The sequence below is a fragment of the Porites lutea genome, chromosome 1 (genome assembly GCF_958299795.1).
Source record: "Porites lutea chromosome 1, jaPorLute2.1, whole genome shotgun sequence".
Lineage (NCBI taxonomy): Eukaryota > Metazoa > Cnidaria > Anthozoa > Scleractinia > Poritidae > Porites > Porites lutea.
In genome coordinates this window covers 38,730,329-38,750,937 of record NC_133201.1, presented here as the reverse complement: position 1 = coordinate 38,750,937, position 20,609 = coordinate 38,730,329, and the positions used below count along the sequence as shown (strand labels likewise).

The 20,609-nt window shown below is 38.9% G+C and overlaps 2 protein-coding genes across 2 annotated transcripts in view; both read left to right on the top strand.

Annotated features, from left to right (window-relative positions):
• LOC140949965 (PC3-like endoprotease variant B) overlaps positions 1–2,544 on the top strand; it is a 15,858-nt gene extending 13,314 nt beyond the window's left edge. The window contains exon 13 of the mRNA XM_073399121.1: positions 72–2,544. Coding sequence (XP_073255222.1) covers positions 72–622 — 551 coding nt within the window. The 3' untranslated portion in view covers positions 623–2,544. The remainder of the gene's footprint in view (positions 1–71) is intronic.
• Positions 2,545–8,241: 5,697 nt separating this feature from the next.
• Positions 8,242–19,554, top strand: LOC140949933 (monocarboxylate transporter 13-like). Its single transcript, XM_073399088.1, has 5 exons — positions 8,242–8,459; positions 13,860–14,119; positions 14,795–15,429; positions 16,290–16,659; positions 18,239–19,554. The coding sequence occupies exons 2-5, from the start codon at positions 13,879–13,881 to the stop codon at positions 18,424–18,426; spliced, it is 1,434 nt and encodes a 477-aa protein (XP_073255189.1). The 5' UTR covers positions 8,242–8,459; positions 13,860–13,878; the 3' UTR covers positions 18,427–19,554.
• Positions 19,555–20,609: the final 1,055 nt, after the last annotated feature.

Sequence of the window (20,609 nt, the reverse complement as noted above, 5' to 3'; positions counted from 1 at the left end):
CACTTGTTGAAATTTTTTTTAGTGTTCTCTGGGTTTAGCTGACCCCTTGTAAAAATACTCTTCAATCACAGTTCCTAGTAACACAGAGGCAGAGGAATGGGGAGACTATGATCCAGGAACATTCGACACCTTTCTCCCTGAACAATATCAAAATGGGATAGGAATGAGTCAGAATCCTGGTGCGTTTTTAACATCGTATGAAACGCCGGACATAACAAAGCAGGGCAATAACTACCAAATAGCAACGGCAGCTAAAAAGACTTTTATTGACGAGGATACGGGCGACGATGAAAGTAGCAAGGTTTACGGATACGATCGTTACATTTACACTACTGAACCCGATGACCCCACGAAGTTGTCCGAGAGCAAACGAACGGATACCGACTTTCAGGGACAGAGAGTTCAGGTTACAACCGAAGAGACTGGTTCTCAGCGGGTGCAAGTAAATAATGGCTTCCAGGAGGAGTTTGTTCCCGGGTTGAATCCCGAGTCCGGGAGGATTAGTTCTGGGGTTTTGTTAGAATGGAAGCTGACATTTTACGGGACGGGTCCCGTGGACAGCATGTCAGGATATGGGGACGACGACGATGATGGCACGTCTGATATTGATCTAGATTTATAGTCTTAGTGCGTGTTCAACACTCCTTTTTTTATCATTGCAACAGACCTTACTCAAGATATCTACTTTAAGGATTAACAAAACAATATCACGTGATCTCTGAAGGACGAACCATTTTGCAATTTTATGCTGAGCGACCTAGCCTTTTGGTGGAAGCGAGGCTGGCGGTGACCTTTTGATAAGTAATGAAAAAAGTTTACCAGGAGCCTCGCCTCCACTAAGGCCAAGATTCTCAGTAAACATTTGACATAACATATGCCAGTGAAAACTGCTTGTGAAAACAATCGATTACGAGTCACTGTTTACTTCTCCCGTACTAAACAGTTTTAGTCGATTGAGTTTCGTTATGTTTCTGATAGCCAGAATTTCTTATTTGCGTGACCAGCTTAGTTTGCTTCGTCATTACTAGGTCTTCATTTTTTATTGTCTAGAATTAGCAAACTCGACCTCGAAAGCTCAACATTGGTGACTTTTTCTGCTGTTTGCCCCCGGAAGACCAAGTGACATTGCTTTATCCCAGCAAACCTCGCTCGCTAACAAAGTTAGCAGGCATCGTAAAACAAATGGTATCCTGGGAGCCAGAGGCTTTTCATGCGCGGTTTCCGGTTTCGGTCAAGTCTTAAAAAGTGACCCGCGCGGCTTCCCCGCTCGTGTCTTCGGCCTGCGGTCGACGAAACGAAGCTCCCCGACGCACGCGAGAAAATACCTCTGGTACCCAGGGTAAACAAATGGTTAACCTCTATTGCATGTTGGCTTCTTATTGCCGACAACCGTCGTATATAGTATTTATCCTGAACTTTATGCTAGCAGTTCATCCAAAGCCACGGTGACTAATAAAATCGCTAGAGGAGAACCATCTCAGTACGTTATGACCAAAATTTTATTTTTTCCCATAATCTTATCGCGGATAGACCTACCAGCATTGACCAGTTTTGAGCCAGCTCTTAGACGACTGGTTGATGACCATGGCTTATAAAGCTCAATCTATTGCACGTTATGAATTGTCTGTTGGGTGTTGGTTTTTCAGCGACGTTTTTTGCTGTTTGAAACAAACATTTATTACTAAAATTATGATATAACTCCGTTGCGTATGTAGAGAGGAAGGACAGTGAGTGGGATTGAGCTAGAAGGCTAGTTCACCAACAATGTTAGTTCAAAATTAGTTTATGTTTTTGCAAGACGTTATGATTTACATAATGATTTTGTTCTTAAGTCTAGCTACTCTTATGTTTCCCTGTAGTAAAAAAAAAAATCCAGTACTCACCGATAACTTAATAGCGAAAATAATACCAAGAGAAGTTATGTCATTTGCTATTTTACTCGTATATATGTTCAAAAGAAGAAGTCATCTCGCCGAGACAGAGTTAATAGGTTTCTGATCGAAGACAGTTCCAATCAGGCTATATTTTGAATTTTTAAACAAAATATCAAAGTGACACTTGTGCAGGGTTTGCAAAAATCCTAGCAAAAAACTTCTTTCACTTGCTCAGAACTCCGCGAAAGACTTCCAAGAAATTAAAACTGGAATTTATTTGATGTTAACTTACCGGGCCCGGAAGTTACGGGCTTTCAATTGTTAGTCCTAAAAGAGCCTGGAATCAAATGTAAAAAATAGATCAAATTTTATTTTGTAAAATACTTTTAACCAAAAAGAGCTTTATGAGAGTACTACCGAAGATGGTTTATTCAAATAGTCAGGTATTAGGATTTTAGGTTCACAAATTCAAAAAAGTAAGAGTGACACATTTTGCTTCTATAATTGTTTAGGGAGTGAAAACCATCCAGAGACAGTTTAGCTGTACTCAATGATCAGTGAAAAGGTTTAAATAGTACACTGGGTATATACTCACATACATCATACTACCACTTAGCTTTACTAGGCAAAGATTTTGTTTTGATTTGAAATGGCCAATTTCTCTCTTCGCTTTGGTTATTAATAGTTTGCTTCTTAGCGTGCGTGAAAGGCATCGAAAGGGCTGGGGTGGGGAGGGTAGGGGTGGAGGGAAAAAAGGGAGGTTTGGGGCGCTTTTCTCCCCCTCCCCTCTCTTTGCGCCTATCATACATGCTCTAAGCTTATAGATTCTTCTAACCTCGTTTCTCTTGTGAATATTATGTACAATACGTCTGCTAGCTGATGATATTTGAATGAACGTAATTTCAGTCAATAAAAGTTTATAATTTCGTATTTGGTCTTCTCTGTCGACCACGATACCACGGAAGCGGAGGATAGAAAGGAAGGACCTTTTACGGCAGGGGTGGGGAATTTTCGAGAGGCATGAATTATTTTTCGTTTAACATTTCCTTCATTTCTTTAGCTAATTTTCCTTCCATGAATATTTTAAATCAATTTTGGTTTCTGGGAAACTCACCTACCCCTCCCCTAAACTAACATTAACACTTACTTCTCACTTAGGGCAGAATGATGGCTTAGGGGAGGGGTAGGTGGGCAGTTTCCCAGAAAACTATACTGATCCAATTTTTTGTACTTCACACTCCCTTCCCTGCTAGCAGAGGACTCTTTTTCCCTGGTATTCGGCGGGAAAAGAAGCCTCCGCCAGCGGGGAACGCACGCCCCCCCCAACCCCCCATAACTTTCTCAATGGATTGTCCCTTACATCAACTTTTAATATTACCCGCTTAAATTAAAGAAAGGCATGTTTTTACCCGGGGGGGTACTTAGGTTAGTTTTTGCTGGGTACGTGCCGCTGGCCTCTCAGAGCCCCTATCCCATTATAGTCTATTCTGTGGCCAATTTTAGACCCCATCTTAGTCAATTTTAGGCAAATGTCATTTTCGCGATCCCAACTTAGTCACTCTCAATTTATGTATCTATCTTATCTTATTAATCCTTTAAATAGGTCATCCTAAAATGAATTGACCCATTCAGTTTTAAATTAAATGGAGAACACTTTACTTTTCACCTACAGTACAAACATCCTGGTACGTTTGCTAACCGTAAATATGAAATCTTTTCATACCCCCAAAATCCGAAAATATGCAACCCCATTGTAGTAACTCTATTGAAAATGCAACCCCATTATAGTCAATGCAGTCGTGAAAATGCGACCCCATCCAGCGGCACATCCCCATTAGCCCCTTTTATGGAAGTACCCCCCCACCCCCCAGCATTTGTCATTACTGGTCATACTAATGTAAACGCGGGCGAGTGGAGAAGCAAGAGGCGAAAGAGCTTTCCAGGATAGTGTGAACACACCCTAACGCCCCGTTCATATGGAGAAAACCCGTCTCGAGTAGAGGGGTCACACTCCCAGCCGAGTAAACTTTAGCGACCTTTTGTATGGGAAAAGATTTGACTCCTTTGCCCGAGCAAACAGCGCTCGCACATGCTCTGACTGTTTGGCCTTGACCTAGCTGACCCGGCTGGGCGAGTCAGTGTTTATATGGAAAAACGTTGACTCTTATAGTACGCCGGTGACCTAACCATCACAAAAGGGTGACCGATTTAGCTGAGCCATTTTTTTGTTTTTCATCTAAACGGTTCGCCACATTTTGTAAGGAAATGTAGACAAAGTTGTATCGCCCAGGGTAGCTCAGGTAGATGGGTGATCCTTCTACCCCGAACAAATTTTCTCCAGGTAAACGGGGATTCAGTCTACAAGTGAACTTCAACCTACACTTAGCATATCGCGCCGTAAAGCATGAGAAGTTTACCTCCTAAATAGGGGCAAAACTCTTTCACCAGATGGTTTAAACCACCAGGAAGAACGTTGAACTGTACCTTATCAATCACTTTATTGTATAATTATTTACTCATCTATCATGTTATCTAATGTTTTTAGTTTGTCATTAACCAAACATGTAAATTTGAATTCAAATTTTAGGAGCCGTTCAGAGTATTCTCTTTCAGTGTAGCTCTAGCCCTTAGGAAGGCTAATTTTGTCATCCGAAATATTGGCCTCAAATAAATTAGCCCTTTGCCGTATTACCAGCCTTGCATACAGTTTTGTTTTATTCCCACTTCAAATGACGTCTAAACCGAAAAGAAAAAGAAAATTTGATAATCTATCTATCCGAGAAAATTGGGTAATCACGTGACCGTACGCCCGTCCACCCCTCCGTCCGCAACACAGGAAAACCAATGTGGACTGTCAAATTTTCTAGCTAGTGTGGGAGCCTGTAACCTGTGTTTAACCTGACGATAGACTCCATATTGTGGTCAATTGACAGGTGTCAAAACAGGGTACCCGCTGACCTTACCGCGGTCTCATGGGCCAACTCATCGTGGTCACGTGTTATTCGAAGTTTTCCGCTAACCAGTTGTTAGCTTTTAATTGATCGCGGGCTCAAGTTTATGTTTTTTTAACATATGGTTTTGCCGTAAAGTTCAGTATAGTTTTGTGGTCTTTTCAATAGTTTAAAGTCCATTGTCTGCAGTAAATTTAAAATATATTAACGGGAGCTTGGCTTTTAGCACTGGCTAGTTTTAAAGATAATTCTCAAGAGCAATTTGGGAGTTGTAATTTAACCTTTAAGCTAATTATCAAGAGCAACAGATGATTGTATTTGGAGAATCCATTTTGATTTAATGGCTATTTTCATTTTTTTCTTTGATTCTTCTTATTGTTGTTATTCTACACCATATAGATGCACAACGTATCTGAATTCTTACTGCAAACAGTCACTTGTCGGTTGAAAAAGGTATTCAGATGGGAGCCTATTTAGGCTCCTGATACAAACAACTTTCTGCCTACCGGAAGAGAACAAATATCGCATATTATCATTCGAAGCCAATTTTTCTTTCTTTTCATTGGCCGAGAGCCCACCACGTGACCTGCAAATAACGGCCTACAAATGATGGTCTGCTCATGCGCAATGCCGTCCAACTGTGTTTGGCTACAAATAATATTCTGCACATGCGTAAAGGAAACCGTGCTTTTCTCCTTCTTACGATCGCTCTTGCGTGAAAATGGCAGATCGCTTCGCTTCCCGAGGATATTCATTAAAAAAACAAAACAAACTCGGTGATCGAATGATAAAACAATTATTGAACTCGGTTATCGCAAAATATCGTGAAAAATCAAATCACGATATACAAATCACGATATTTTGCTCAACCTTGTCCAATAATTGCCCCCCAGAGGCGAAATCCCGAGGAGGCACCCTAGTAACTCGCGCGTATATTAAGGACAGTACTTACAGTTCAAATATACAGTTAGTATACTAGAAAAAATCTCGATTTGCTCGAACTGGGGCCGCGAGGAATCGGTAGGTAATAATGACGTTTCTTTTGTTTACGCCCGCAAGTACGAGATGGTTAGGATGACGTAAAGACAGAAAATCCCGAAGGGACCACTAAGGTAGATTTTGTGACATTTATTGTGCAGTCATACTTCGATACTCTTTTGCGTTACGCAGTGACATTCTGTGGAGCAGTTGTTTTGAAAGTTATGGACCAAAAGACCTCGTTAAGCGCAGGGGAGGTTATAAGGTGCGTTTAACTGTGTAGATATAAACACTTGGAGAGTTTGCCAGACACGAGTTCACAAATCTTTGATTTATATTGCCAGACACTCTTTCTCTCTCTTTGACCGGAATAAGGCTCAGCCCCAAACAAGCAAGACGAGTGAACAACGGCTTGCTTATCACTAGCAGAACAATGGACGATTACAGAATTCGCCGACTATCAAATTCTGTGCTGACTTATTCCCTGCTCATAGTTGTCCTTCCGCTATAAAGTTTAAAATAAGACTACAATGCGCGAGCGTGAATTGATCAAACGTCCTTTTAATTTCTAAGGCTTACTTTCGGCAAATAAAATGAACTGAATGTAAAATGTGAAAGAGAAATAGCCAAAAATTCAACTTCTAATTAAATCTTTTCTCATGGTTTAGAATAAACAATTCTCGAAACTGATAATGTTTTGATCAAAGCTGTGTAAATCGAACTGAAACTGTGCATGGAACCTTGCGTTTCCTGTATTTATCTCACCTATTGTATGGAATATGTGTGAAAATCTTCATTATGAATCGGTATATTTCAAAGAGCTACACAACGAGCAAGAATACTATTGACCGACAATGTACAGAGCGGGGGCAGCTGTAGTATCAACTATTACTAGTTGTTAATCATTGAACAAGCAAATAATCATCATGCTAATAATGTTAACTTATAATTGTGTTCAAAGGGGAAAAGCGTTAAAACATGTTAATTCTCGGATCTAGGAACACATTTCAAGCCAGCTGGATTATTTCAGAATACACATTTCTCATCTTGCCGCCCAAGAGTTAGAGTTAAAGAATGACATGATCAAAGGCAAAGGCAAAGCTCCGGCTACTCAGAACCAATTCTTCTAAAGAAAGTTTTCAAAAAGATACCGTAGTTGGAGTGGCTATTCACAGAAACAGATAGGAACAATCAAGAGCCATAATAGCTCTTTGCTCAATCAAACTCTGTTTGTAATACACTTTGAAAACAGAAAAAAGGTACTGCAACAAAAGCAACAGAGCACCGACTAAACTAACTCTTTCCATTATTATGCCGACAACATTTTCTTATGTCCCTTAGAGTCCCCTTGACACATCTAAATAGGTGGCTTGCTCTTTTCACCAAAATCCCACTTAACTTTATTTCTTGACACATGCTCGCGGACTTTATGACCACATTTTTTAATGATATAAATTCGCATTAGACAAATGTACCCAGTGCGGACCTTTTTTTTTCATGTGTTGGAACAACACCGGACTAATTCAATCGAAATCGTCTGACTATTCAGTTTTGTTACTTCTACAAACTTGGGTAATTTTTTTTTTCGGTCTAAGGACCGAAATTTACCCCTCCTGACCTTCCCCCTCCCGTGTTCGCCTTATACACCTCCCCCGATATTTCCTGATGTCAGCTGCTTTAATTTTGATAAATTTTCGGTTTTAAAAGGAAGGTGTGACGTAAATTTTTTTATGTTGTTGACATCTTAGGCGACTTCAGATAAGATCAAATATTATATTAATCTTGTGAAGCAAAACAGAGCGTGTCATGTTTCTAATTGGTCAATAATTGGCAGCACTTTTAGATTTATGAAGGATAGCTTGTGGCCGAGACGCAAAATATACTAAATATTGAAAACTTTACTCATTCCCACCTTCCGCCCGTACTTACCTTTTAACAACACTGATTAGGTTTGTCTGGAGGGAGACGAATTTAGGGTAGAGTCTGGAAAATTCCACACCACCAGCCCCACCCATCTGCCAGATTCGTTCACCACAACACTAGCCTCCCACGCAGGCCTTTTTAGGGGAGCTCGTTTTTCATCCCTCCCCACAAGGGAGGGATGCAAAACGAGATCCCCTAAAAACGCCTGCGTGGGAGGCTACCACAACACAGGCTATACTCTGTAAATAGCAATAGCGGTATTTTAAGGCTTTTTTGTCTTTGACACTTGTCAGTCAAAATGCCGGTTCAGATACCTAATATATAGGCACGAGTTTCATTTCATAGTTCAAAGTCCCAAAAAATTAATTCAAATTCAAAAGTCCCTGTTACATAACGCAAGAATTCCGTCACAGAATTTTGCTAATATGTTTTTGTTCGTTCTGGAGTTTCAAGGCCTGTAGCGGTTTAGTGCACATGCAGGGTAATCTGCTCCTATAAGTATTTGATAGCCTGATCTTTGAAGAGAAAATATAGGGCCTATGAACAGGTTATATAGGTACATGTGAGTCGGACGAAACGTGATGCATTCGAATGAGTTTGGATCACCTTCCATGTGTCTGCCTCGACAGTGACCTTTATTTTCGGTTGCTAGAGTACGAATCGATGTTGCAAAAATTTAAAGTACAATTCAGCATTGTGCCAAGGACGAATATTTGTGTCTCTCCATTGCAAGGTAGGTAAGTTTATTTTGAATCACCAGGATATCGAAATGAGTTTTATACCTTTCTCTGGCTTTGATCGCTAAAAATGGCTCTTCAAATCTGAAAGGAATTCAGATCTGAAAACAAACGGGAAGATTCAGCCATGCTAATGCAGGAAATTTCAGAGATGTCTATCGCCACTAGACGGGGTTTTTATATCAACAACTTTATTGACTTTATCTTCGACATGAAGATTTCAGTACCAAAACAATGACAAATGAAAAAAGTAAAATAAAAGTTAAGTAAGAAAGAAAGGAACAGGCTAGTTGAATATTATCATAAAAGAAAAATTACTTGGCTATGTACGGCTTCTAAGCTACTCGTAATGAATTAAGAATTAATTACCTCGTTTGAATTAAGAACCAAATTAATATCAATGAATGAATGAATGAGAACTGTAACGTTTTGTAATGTTTTGCACGTACTAATTATTTGAATTATTACTTAAATTTAGACTAAGAGCTTTCGCAATACCGTAATTCCTTTAAGGTCATGCAAATAAAGCATTTGGCGTTGTTGTTGTCGTATGGTAAGAAAGTTTAATTAGAGTTTGGATGCATAACAATTTAGAATATTTTCAATATAAGAGGCACTGAGATTTATGATTTTTTCATCGCACATAGACATGATATATAAAAATTGTGCCTTGCAAGACATATTAGTAAAATTACTGTTTATCGAGTATAGGCTCTCCAAAAAGATACCCCTTATGTGAGAAAGTGATGAGTGGGTACATTTCAACAAATAGCGGAATTTATCAACAATTTCGGATCTATTACAAAGGGGGCAAAGCCTCTCAACTCTAGGTATCTCTTGTAGCGCCCAGATTCAACAGGAAGCAAGTGGCAAGAAATTCGAATTTTGGTTACTGCCACTCTTGTCTTAACGTTCTTTATTAAATCAAGATAAGATTCAAATCTGACTTCGTTTATAATAAAAGGATTGTTGAAGAACTGTAACCGTATTAATGGTGGACAACTGTAGCCAGGAGCCTATTAATAGACTCCTGTTGTAACTTAAATCTTTGAAAACTCTTAAGGAGCAAAGACATCAGAAGAATAAAATTCATGCCCATATAATCTACGAGAGGCGAGGGAGGTTATCAAGCAGACTGGGGGTGGGGGGGGAGGCGGTGTACTCTTTTATATAAATTATATAGGTATGTGCCAAACTAAAGGGTATGGTTTTTTCCCCGTTTTGGTCTGTGATTCATACCACCCCTTCGTTTTCGATGGCGACCAATGCTGCCAATGTCACCAATATGATTGCCTGTTTCAGCAAGAAGACTTAAGATAACAATGACCTCAACCAGGTTGTGGCATCCAGCGATTTTAGTGAAAAAAAGGTAGGTACTTTAAGTAGGGTTATTAAAGTGTATCAAGAATTGTATAAAAGTATGAGAGCATAAGGCCATATAGTGATTTGTATTATCATATGTAGCCATGTATTGCCATGTATTACCATGTACTGTCATACATTATTTTAAATACATTCTTGATACACTTTAATAACCCTACTTAAGGTACCTACGGAAAACAAGGGTTTGCGTCGGATGCTCAGTCTCGTGGGCTCATAAAACCTGGCTATTGAAGGATTTTCCTCTCAGGAGAAAGACCATTTTTGAAATACCCCCTATTAGATATAACTATGGTTTTTCACTCTTGATGCTGAAGTACTTGCGAAATATTACACCCTGTCTTATCAAACGTCTCGAATATACTGTTACAGTCAAGCCAGGTCAAGCGTACTGTAGTGTATGCCGAGATATGGAAAGACGATTACTATAAAGGGATAGACGAGCAGGAAAGCCTGTGAGTCGAGTGTGTAAATGTAAACGTGTGTAAATATCATATTATCCACTCCCCCCATGGCTTTTCAGGGATAATTTACAACACTGGTTGAGGGACTTTGCCAGACTGCTTAGTAATGATGCCCACGTGCCCTACTCTTTACGAAGAGTGTGTGGGTTCTTTAACGTCCCACAGATTTATTACATGTGCAAGGGCTTGTGAGACGGGACCTACGGTTTATCGTCCTTATCCGTGAAAACTAGAAAGTCAAACCCTTTGCAGATGTTATTACTAGGTAGCACTTTCTCCTGAGTTATTTAAAGACCCTGAGTGTTGGTTCGACCGGGGTTTGAACCTACGAACTCCCACTCAGCAGACCGGCGCTTATACCATTGAGCTAACCGGGCGGCGGTTTAGAATGGCGATGCCTTATACGGTTGTTGTTGTAATCCGGATCAATCCGTAGCTTGAATGCGTATATTTGGGCTCTACACATACCCCCCAAGATTCTATTAATGAAATTATTTTTAGAAAGTTGAATCCATTGGTGGTTGTAGATTTCAGATTCATCTTTGCATTTTTGCATAGGTATTGAGCCGTGAATTCACACGCGAGGCAGTTATGAAATTTCTACCAGGTCAGTTTCCCTGAACCTGATGTAAATGTCTTCGAAGTAATTTTATCCATTCAAAGATTTTCAATCTGACCAAATACAGAAAAGTTCTCGTAAAATAGTCACTGTTCATTCCGCATGCAGGGACGCCGATTTAAAAAACCGATCTGTTAGGGATCAGTTGATTCAAACGTTCCTTTATTATTTTAACATATTAAGGGACCGGTCATTATTTATGTTGAGAGTGGGGGGGGGGGGGGGAAGACAGAAAAAAAGAAGGGGGGTCAAGGCTATTTCAGACTGGCTAAAGGAGGAGCTAAACTTTTTGGATAAAGAAGTTTAGGGGGTCAGCAGTTTGATCACGAGGTATATTTTAAGAGGGGTCCATTGGCCAAGATGGGTAAAGCAGTTAAATAGTAGAGCACAAACAATATATGCGAAACAGTAATGCTAAATTGTACAATTTTATGCTAATCCTATTGCTTTCTGTTTATGAAAGCATCACCTGATTTTTAGACATTTTTATTTGACAGAACTTCTGTTTGCATCCTAAACTTCATTGTTATTTCAAATTTTAGCAGTAATAAAGAATCCAGACCTATCTGCTTTAATATTTGGTTTGACTGAATTTTCTCAATAACCCAAGAATAACATAATAAAACAACAAGAAAGTAGTCCTTTTAAAACTGCAGGAAAATCATTTGAAAAGAATTATATTTTGCATGGTTATTACATTTGCGTTGACCATGAAGGCACGATTTGTAAAAATCTATCACTTTTCCTATATTTATATGCTGATTTTGTGATAGAGTAGGTAAGTTCCATTGTTATGGAAAGTAGCTAATCATCTTATGATTAGTATGTTACATGCATTGTAATAATTACTTTGTAGAGCATGTAGAGCGTTTTCACTCACGTGTCCAGCATCTATGCCAATTTATTAGAACAAAAGAAATCGTTTGCATAAGAAAAGAGTTCAACTCCCACAGGAATGGTTTGGGACACCAACATGGCCGCCGTTTCATTGTTTTGGGACACCAATATGGCCGACATAACGTCATGTGAAAACACTCTATAAGAGGAGATATGAGGCTGGGGGGGGGTCATCACTTAATATTGAATAAAGAAGGGGGGGCACTTGCTATTTACATGGTCTACGGGAGGGCCTTACATAAATTTTGATATTTCCAGCAAATTTCTACCTCCTCCCCCCGCCCCCACCCCCCCTCCCTCTACATAAATGATGACCGGTCCCTCCACGAGTCTTTATCCATTGAAATATAATTCATTTTCCCTTGACAAATAACTTTAAATTGTCTAAATTTGCAAAACCAATTTTGATATATTAAAATTCATACTTGGCTCGAGGCTTAATAATACATTTCTTTTGTTTTATTCTCCCAAGCCTCGGAGCCAAGTATGAATTTTCGTTTATCGGCAAAAATCGTCTTTTGGCTTTGACACTGGTCGCTCTGAATTATGTTTGGTCCGTAGTTTGTCATGGGATAATAGGATAATCAGATATTCAATATCATAATACATGTAAAAGTCCAAAATGGCTTCTGATTTAATTTGTCTCTCATTCACTAGGCACTCAAGAAAATTGATCTATGATTACCAATCTCTAGAGCAGCTTATTTAAACTATTGTAAATCCAAAATAATACAGTGCCCATTAAGCACACTATCTCATGTGATATACTAGTTTAGAAGACTCTAGAAGCCCGCGCCGAGAAGAACCAAAGCTGCGGCATGAGATGCAGAAAATGCAAATGCGTAGCATGACTACAAATTAAAAGAAGTTTACCATTAGCCTAGTTGTCTGAACTCGAAATTTTTCCGTCCTTAGATTCCTTTCAAGTGGAGTTTCTCTAGTGTCACTCATTTAGTTTGTGCAAGGTAAAATGCTGCGTAAACGGACCACAAATCATCACGTGCCAGGCAGTTGTACCTTTAAGTGAATAGTGTACAATGTACTACAAAAGCAAGTGCCCTCTAATGATTAGTTGCATTGGTTATGTTCTCATTCGGTTTAAATAGTTCTCGTGTGAGCAAAATTAAAGGTTGTCGGGGTGTGTTCGAGCAACTCGTTCGCCTCACGAGAAAGTACCGAGAGTCTACTTTTTACATCTTGGTCTAGTTTGCTTTTTTATTCTTCTTTATCTTCTTTTAAGACTTAAAACTCCTTCACTTACCAACTCCTAACTTTCTAAATCTTCTCTTCTTCTCTTACTAAAGGTGAAGTTACAGGAGATTGTTGCGACATTGTGTCGAATGGTTGTAACATCGTTCCAATATTGCAACGCAGTTCTGCGCTAAAAATCGTCGTTGCGAATCGTCAGGAATCGTTCCGTGTAACATCACCTTAACAAGTCAAATATACGAAAGCGGCAAGTGTTGGGGTAGGTAATATTTTGGTATTACTGCAGTCTGGACCGACATGGTTACGATCGGCAAGAAGCTTGAAAAACTAAAATCGCTTAATTTGGCCCACTTAATGAAACAAAAACGAAACTTAAAAGATGAGAGAGACCTTAAAAATAACTCAGTTCAAAGTACATCATAACAAGATTTTGCGCTGGTTTGGGAAGTCTGGAGTCAGGAGTATTTGCTGCTCTTAGCCGCAGTTAGTGAGATCCTGTGCTTGTTCTCGCTGCAAGCATAGTCGCTCAGAGTTAGTTTCCACTCAAGTGTCCTCTTCGTCCGTGTTCGTTAGTAGGATCTCATTCATTCATTCATTCGTTCATTTTCGCTTTGATCGCATGGCAGTGGTAACGTTCATTTTTATTCTGTTTCAAAACTCAAAAAAATTCTAATGACCTCCTGAAGTCGGTACAATTTTTTTTTATTTTTTCTACAACTTCTTTAGTTGAAACTGATTTTCTGCGGGATGAAAAGGTTTTAAAAATTCACCAATAATGGAAATAAAAGCCTCGAACAACTAACAGAAATAGATTTCTCGCACTTCAGGGGTCTTTCACGAGTAAAGATGGAGTTTCAACAAGAACAATATCATCCAGTGACACAGGACACCCAACATCAACAGTGTCGCTCGAAATGGAGGGCGTTGAAGAACTTAAGCCCCAAGGGACAAAAGGACGGACCATACGCTTATTTTGTCTGCCTCTGTGGTTTTATTTGCATTCTACTACCGACGGGTTGTGCATTTTCCTATGGTATTCTCTTTCCAGTGCTTTTAGCCGAGTTTAAGGAAGGAAGAGCCAAGACGGGTACGTTGTTCATTCGTTATAAGCCAAGAAACTTGAGCACTCCCCGTACTGTGGGCATGTACTGTGTACTGTGTACTGTGTATTCTAGTAACCTAGGATTTCGTTTTAGTACCCCCTCGCCCCCCTCCCCACCACATGAACACACTAGTTGAGAAACCTAGAAAAAAATAACACTTTTTGTACTCAAGATGGCCGACCACAGTATTTGAGTTTTTAGCTCTGACAATTTTTAATAGCGATAAAGCTGAATTGGAAATAGTTACCTTCAGTTTTTACCCAATACACCTATTAACAGAACGGCAACAAATAATGACGTTCAATTTGAATTTTCGCACCATAAGCACCTTCAATCCACGTGATTAACCCCCTAAAAGATATAACAAGAGAATCTCCCTTATTGTTACATTACACTCGGAAATAAATAATTAAATAAATAAATATTCACACCCTGTCAAGTGCAGCTTGTATTTTTAGGATCGACATCTGTTTGATATTTCCGCCACTAGTTTTTGAAGTTTGCAGGACGAATACATGCTTGATCTTCAATCGCTACTGCATGGACCTGTCACATTCCGCGTATAGTTGAAAAAGCTCATTAAACCCGCAGCAAAAAACAAATCACGATAACTGATCCATTCATCTTTATTTCTTTAATTTCTGTTTTTATCTCTGTAGCTTGGGTAGGTTCTCTGGCTTATGCATCTGGTAGTCTCTTTGCGCCTCTTGTTGGACTTCTTTGTGATCGATTCAGCCATCGCAAAGTTGCAATAAGTGGAGGTATTTTATCATGCTTGAGTCTCCTTGTGACGTCCCAAGCCCCTAATTTGACGCTGATGTACTTCACGTTTGGTCTAGCATTTGGTTTCGGCTGCTGCTGTTTATATTTCGTTTCCGTTACAATAATACCCAAGTACTTCCTCAAAAGGCGCGCTTTAGCGACGGGATTTGTTATCATGGGGCCTGGCGCAGGATTATTTGTTATGAGCCCCATCATTCAAACCCTGTTAAACGCTACCACATCATGGAGAATGACCTTAATAATCATGGCGGGAATAACGTTTGTAACTTGCTTACTACCCTGTTCATTTGGTACAAACATTGCAAACGATAAGTGCCAGATTAATACGTCAGCAGATAAAAACTGTGAAGGCAGGTCATCCCTAGTAGCTTTGGCGACTGCTGGGCGAGTTAGTTCATCTCAACTATGTTCAACGTTAAGCTTTTCCTACTTGAAAAATAAGGAGTTTGTTATATACGTGATCGCGGGCGTCATTTGTTTCTGTGGCATGACCGTTCCCAATGTTCATATGGTAAGTACTCGCATGGTCATATTTTCTTTTTCGGGGGTGAAGGGGAATCCTGCCCACTTAGCCCTCATCCAAGTGGGAAATTAGTGTCAACGTGTGGGTAAGGATAGGGCTAGGTGGGCAGTTTACCCAAATTCCAGGTTTAAAAACAAGCTAAAACATGCTTACCTCCGTCGATCGATGTTAAGTTCATATCGATAGTGCATCTTTATCGGGAAGTTTAGGAAGTTCAGGTCTCAAATATACTCTAAATAGCAGATGTCGTCCGTCGAGTCTTGTTATGTTTTAAGACAATAGTTTGCCTTGAAACGAGTAAAATATTACGCCATTACTCACTTCGAAAACAACTCAAACTCGTCCCCAGGTCTTCTTGGTTAACGGTTCAATAATCTGCAACTTTGCTGCACTTTTGACGTCATCGGTTCAATATGGCAAAATTCCTCCAAATTTGGTCAACAGTAGCTGGTTATGATGAATCAGTTATGTATGTCATTTCAGCCAATCAGAAACTGAGAAATATTTTTGATGAATAATAAGTGTTATCTCTAAATCAAAAATTGAAGAATAAAAAAACAAATACAATAAATGAATAAATAATAAAGTTAGTAAATAAAGTATTATCTGCTAATATAACTTTACAATCTCAAAGTCAAACTCCTTGGTTAAAATTTTCATCATTGTTTATTAACTGTAACCCACATTGAACAGAACCTGCTTGGTCTTGCTTGACTAAACATTTTCTTATTTTTTTGGATATTAAAACGGCTAATCTCAGCCAGCAGGTTCTTACACGCGAGTTTTAACTGTATTTTGTTACTTTTTTCATTGCTTTGTTCGATTTTCTTGCTTTCTTTCTTATTCAGGCTCGTTATTGTCAAGAACGTGGATTAGACGCAAACCAACCGTTTGTGATGTACTTATTCAATGGGGTGGCATCAGCAGTATCTAGGGTTCTGACAGGTTATGTGTGTGATACAACAAGAATTCAGCCGAGATGGATCTTTCAGATATCTCTGTTTCTTGCGGGTCTCATCGCAATACTTATGACACTGTTTCACTCCTACTACGAGCTGCTTGTGTGTTTTATTTTCTTTGGGATGATGGATGGTGCTGCCACTTCTTCTCTCTGCATCTTGGCCCTGTTTACAGTCTCACCAGAAGAGAGGGCTCAAGGTTTTGGGTTCTTCCAATTTTGTGTCGGACTTTCACTGGCCAGCGGACCACCTTTTGGAGGTACAGTGTATTTACGGGTTAAAAAAAAAAACAGCACTTTATTTGAGTGTCAATGTATTTAGCACGAAAGTACTAATTGGGGACACTATTTTTACGTCTGGGACCGCCATTTTACGTGGTCATCCGAGCCACGCGAAGGTCTAACCGCTTGCTGTGCAAAGGGAGTACCTTCATTTCTCAGTTACTTTAAGACCCTGAGTATTGGTTACGATTTTAAAAGCGGAACTACAAGTACATGACTGAAACATAAATCCAGCTAGGCCCAACGGCGGAGCTCCCACATGAGACAGACTGATGGCTAGTTAAAATCAACTTATGTCTTTAACCCAAAACTTGAAAACGTCCGAATCTGCTTCACATTAATATTTATTTTACTAACGTTTGTGTGAAGGGGAATACAACGCATGATTTACCCTATGTTTAGAATAAGAAGATAGGGCCTTTGCAAAGAATTAGGGATTAGTAAACAAACCAAGCAATTAGACAGATGTGAAAATACGAAGTTGTTCCAAAGAAGCGACAGCGAGCTACAGTCGCCTACAACCGAGTGAGAAAAACAAACGGCCGATTTGTAAGCTATATTTAGGCCTGAATCAAAACCAAATGCAAACCAGCTTATTCCATTGAATAGCCTTAGTTTAGGTACACGATTCTAGAACCAGTATTATTTCGCTGGAACGCACTCGAGAACAAGAGAGAATGATCTATTCTCTCTTGCTCGAGAACAAACCCGACTTTCCCCTTCAAAGCTAGCAAATGATATATGTGAAGTGATAACGTTACTTTTTTGTCTTCTTTGTATCATTATCCTCGGAGACCCCGGCGGCGGGAAAGAAGAGGGCAACTAATAGGACAAAATATTAACTAGCAAAAGAAGTATTTGAATTTCCCCAAATCAGAAATTGGGAATTAAAAACTGTCTGGAACTGGCTCGCGAAGAATGTAGACTAAGAAACTCACTCGTTCTTGTCGTAAATTTTCCTCACAGAGATATAAATATGTAGTACCTATTAACTGATCCTGGGTCTCCGAGAATGTGTTATCTTCACCCATCTATTGGCCTGCAGTGCAGGCGATTCCTTCGGGCGCGCGAATGTTTTTGCTCGCGGAAGCGCCATATTGAAAAAAATCCCTTTTAAAGTAACGGGAGTGTTATTAGAGAGGTTAAGAATCACGTTTACGTCAAACGGCAAACGCGAATATGTACCACGTGACCAAGTTTCCCCATTACTTGTTGTTTACTGTTCATTATTTCTAGAGATAAATGAGTGGATTCACGCAATTTTTTATCCATAAGAATTCTTTTGAGCTGTTTTTATCTGCTCATTTTCTATGTTGAGAAATTCTCAACTTGAATCTGACGTTTGCCGTTTTCTCTATTCTGTCAGTGATCCCCAACTTTTCAGCAGTGCCAACCTTAGATCGCTACTGGACTGATAAAAAATGGCTGTTTGATCACGAGACAAGACAGTTTCAGAAGTTTTACCCCTGCCCGTTCATGCGTTCCAGTTCAGGGCTTAGTCCTTTGGACAAGCTGTTTCAAGGAGAATAATTTGAAGTCTTTGTTTTTCTCTTGTAGGATTTCTTGCCGACTTATCTGGTACATATAACCTGACGTTCTACGTCGCAGGATCGTTTCTCGTCCTAGCTGGCTGTATTTTGTTTTTGTCGTATTGTGTTCAAGATACAAAAAATAGTCGAGAAGATTTAAGGGATATGATGTCGCTAGAGAATGTCGATATTGTTGAAAAGGTCACGGTTTTGTAACGGAAAGAGGAATGTGAAACTATCTTTTTCAACCGACTTGTGCTTAAAGAAGAACGACGACAACATTACACTCGACGAAGTCAACTTTCTTTACCAGACACCTTCTGAATACATAGAGGATATTACACGGTGGCGCGAAGATATGAATTTTATTTTCGAGTGGCAAGACAATATTTTACGAACAAGCGCAGCGAGTGAGTAAAATTTTGTTTTTGCCACGAGAAAATAAAATTCATATCTTCAAGCCGCCGTGTAATGTTCTTTTTATTATATAGACAAAAACACATTGATAAAATAATAGAGGGAAATGACCGAAATTACGTCATCGATAAACTCACGTGTGAGATTATGGAAAATAAACCACTCGGGTCCCAGATGTAGTTTTTATGAATTTTACGAGTGGTATATTTTCCAGTAAAACACTCGTGTCTATATAATAATAATTAATATTTACTGAATAAATGTAAAATTAAGCAATATGTAGATCTTATGCAAAAGAAATATATCTCTTATTGGAATCATACCCTTCAACATTCACAAAAACTTAACTTTTATTGTAAGATCAAAACGAATTATAGCCCTTCTGCCTACCTAGATCTAACAAGAAAGAACCCTTCTAGGAAAACATTAGTGAAACTGAGAATAAGCAGTCACAAACTTAGGATTGAGACAGGTAGATACGACAATATACCACGTGACGAAAGGTTATGCATTCTCTGCAATTGTAACAGAATTGAAGATGAAACTCACTTTTTATTAGATTGTCCAAGTTTTTCTTCGATAAGAGACATGTTCTTGTCTAAACTGGAACCTAAAATACCGTTTCCACGACTACAATCACATGAGTCCTTATTATCACAGGTACATCTGATGAATTCTACTGACTATTTTATTAACATCTAATTAATTTCATTTATATCAACTTGCTTTGAATTGAGAGACAAACTTACCTCCGGAATAATTAATCCTACTGATGGTTAGAAATAAACAACGATTAATACGTTTCAATTATTTGAAATATTTAATTTGCAAGGAATCAATGATTAATTTCAAGTAGCTTTTGCAAGACTGTAATACTTTGTTATGGTCATGCAAATAAAGCTTATTGTTGTTGTTGTTGCTTCTCAAGCCCGAGGGCAGCGTTATAGCTGAGCGGTTAACACCTCGAACTTTGGATATGGAGGTCTGGGTTCCACCTTTACAGTCGAGACTGTCGTCGAGACTCGCGTTGTTGTTCGTCGGACCGGACGGCCTGATGAGTCACTTGGTTCATGTGCAAAATTTTTTTAAAACAATTTTATTTGTAAATGACATCACAACAAGCTTTATTGATTTAGTGATATGATATCTCTCGCCTTAAGCTTTTCTGATTCGTTAGTTTCATTTCCTTAGACAACGCCTATTTTTACGTAGAAAACGCATGGTCTCCTAAGTTTAGTTTTAGTTGGATTTCGTCGTCTTCATGCGGTACATCGTTGTAGTCTATTTGGATAGTTCATTTCTTGGTACTTAGAGGCAAGCGGGAACCGATATGTAAGTACATTTTATCTTCTGTAGTTTTGTCTATCTGGCAACTCATAAAGTATATTCCTGCAAGAAGTTGTTGTAATACTCAGTATCTCGTACCATTACGTGACTACGCCTTTTTGAGTTTCAAGTAGGTTTTTACTTTTTAGTTCGGCGTGGGAATCTCATTTCTTTTAGTTTATTTAGTTTTCATGCGTTTGCAAACGTAGTCCGTCCTCAGATTTATTTTGTTAGTTTCTTAGTATCGTATTATTCGCAGGAAGCAACCATTATTGTTTTTGGGAAGGTTTCTTTACTCCTGCGTACCCAAATTTAGTTGATTTTATTCCTTTCATGAAGTATATTTAGTCTAATATTCTAGTTGGTAAATTTATTATTCCTGTATTTCAATAAGTATATTTCTTTTGTCTTATTACGCGTTTTGGCAAGGTTTTCATACCGGAATAGCTACGAAAATGAAAATATGATTGGAATGTTAGCAAAATGTTATATTATCTGTTAGCCAAACTATAATAATTGTAATTGTACTTTAGCTTTTAGTAATTATTTGTTACGTTGCATTATATTTCAGTTTACGGTTCGATTATCGTCAATAGTTTCGTGGTCGTAGTTGATTCATGATCGACCAGTAAAATATACCCGCTCACACGGAGTTT

What these genes read in the sequence shown, in the direction of transcription:
- LOC140949933 (XM_073399088.1), top strand. Translation starts at nt 13,879, where the DNA reads ATGGAGTTTCAACAAGAACAATATCATCCAGTGACACAGGACACCCAA. An exon ending in CCGTTCCCAATGTTCATATG is followed by an intron (nt 15,430 to 16,289) that starts GTAAGTACTCGC and finishes TTTCTTATTCAG; the next exon opens with GCTCGTTATTGTCAAGAACG. An exon ending in CAGCGGACCACCTTTTGGAG is followed by an intron (nt 16,660 to 18,238) that starts GTACAGTGTATT and finishes TTTCTCTTGTAG; the next exon opens with GATTTCTTGCCGACTTATCT.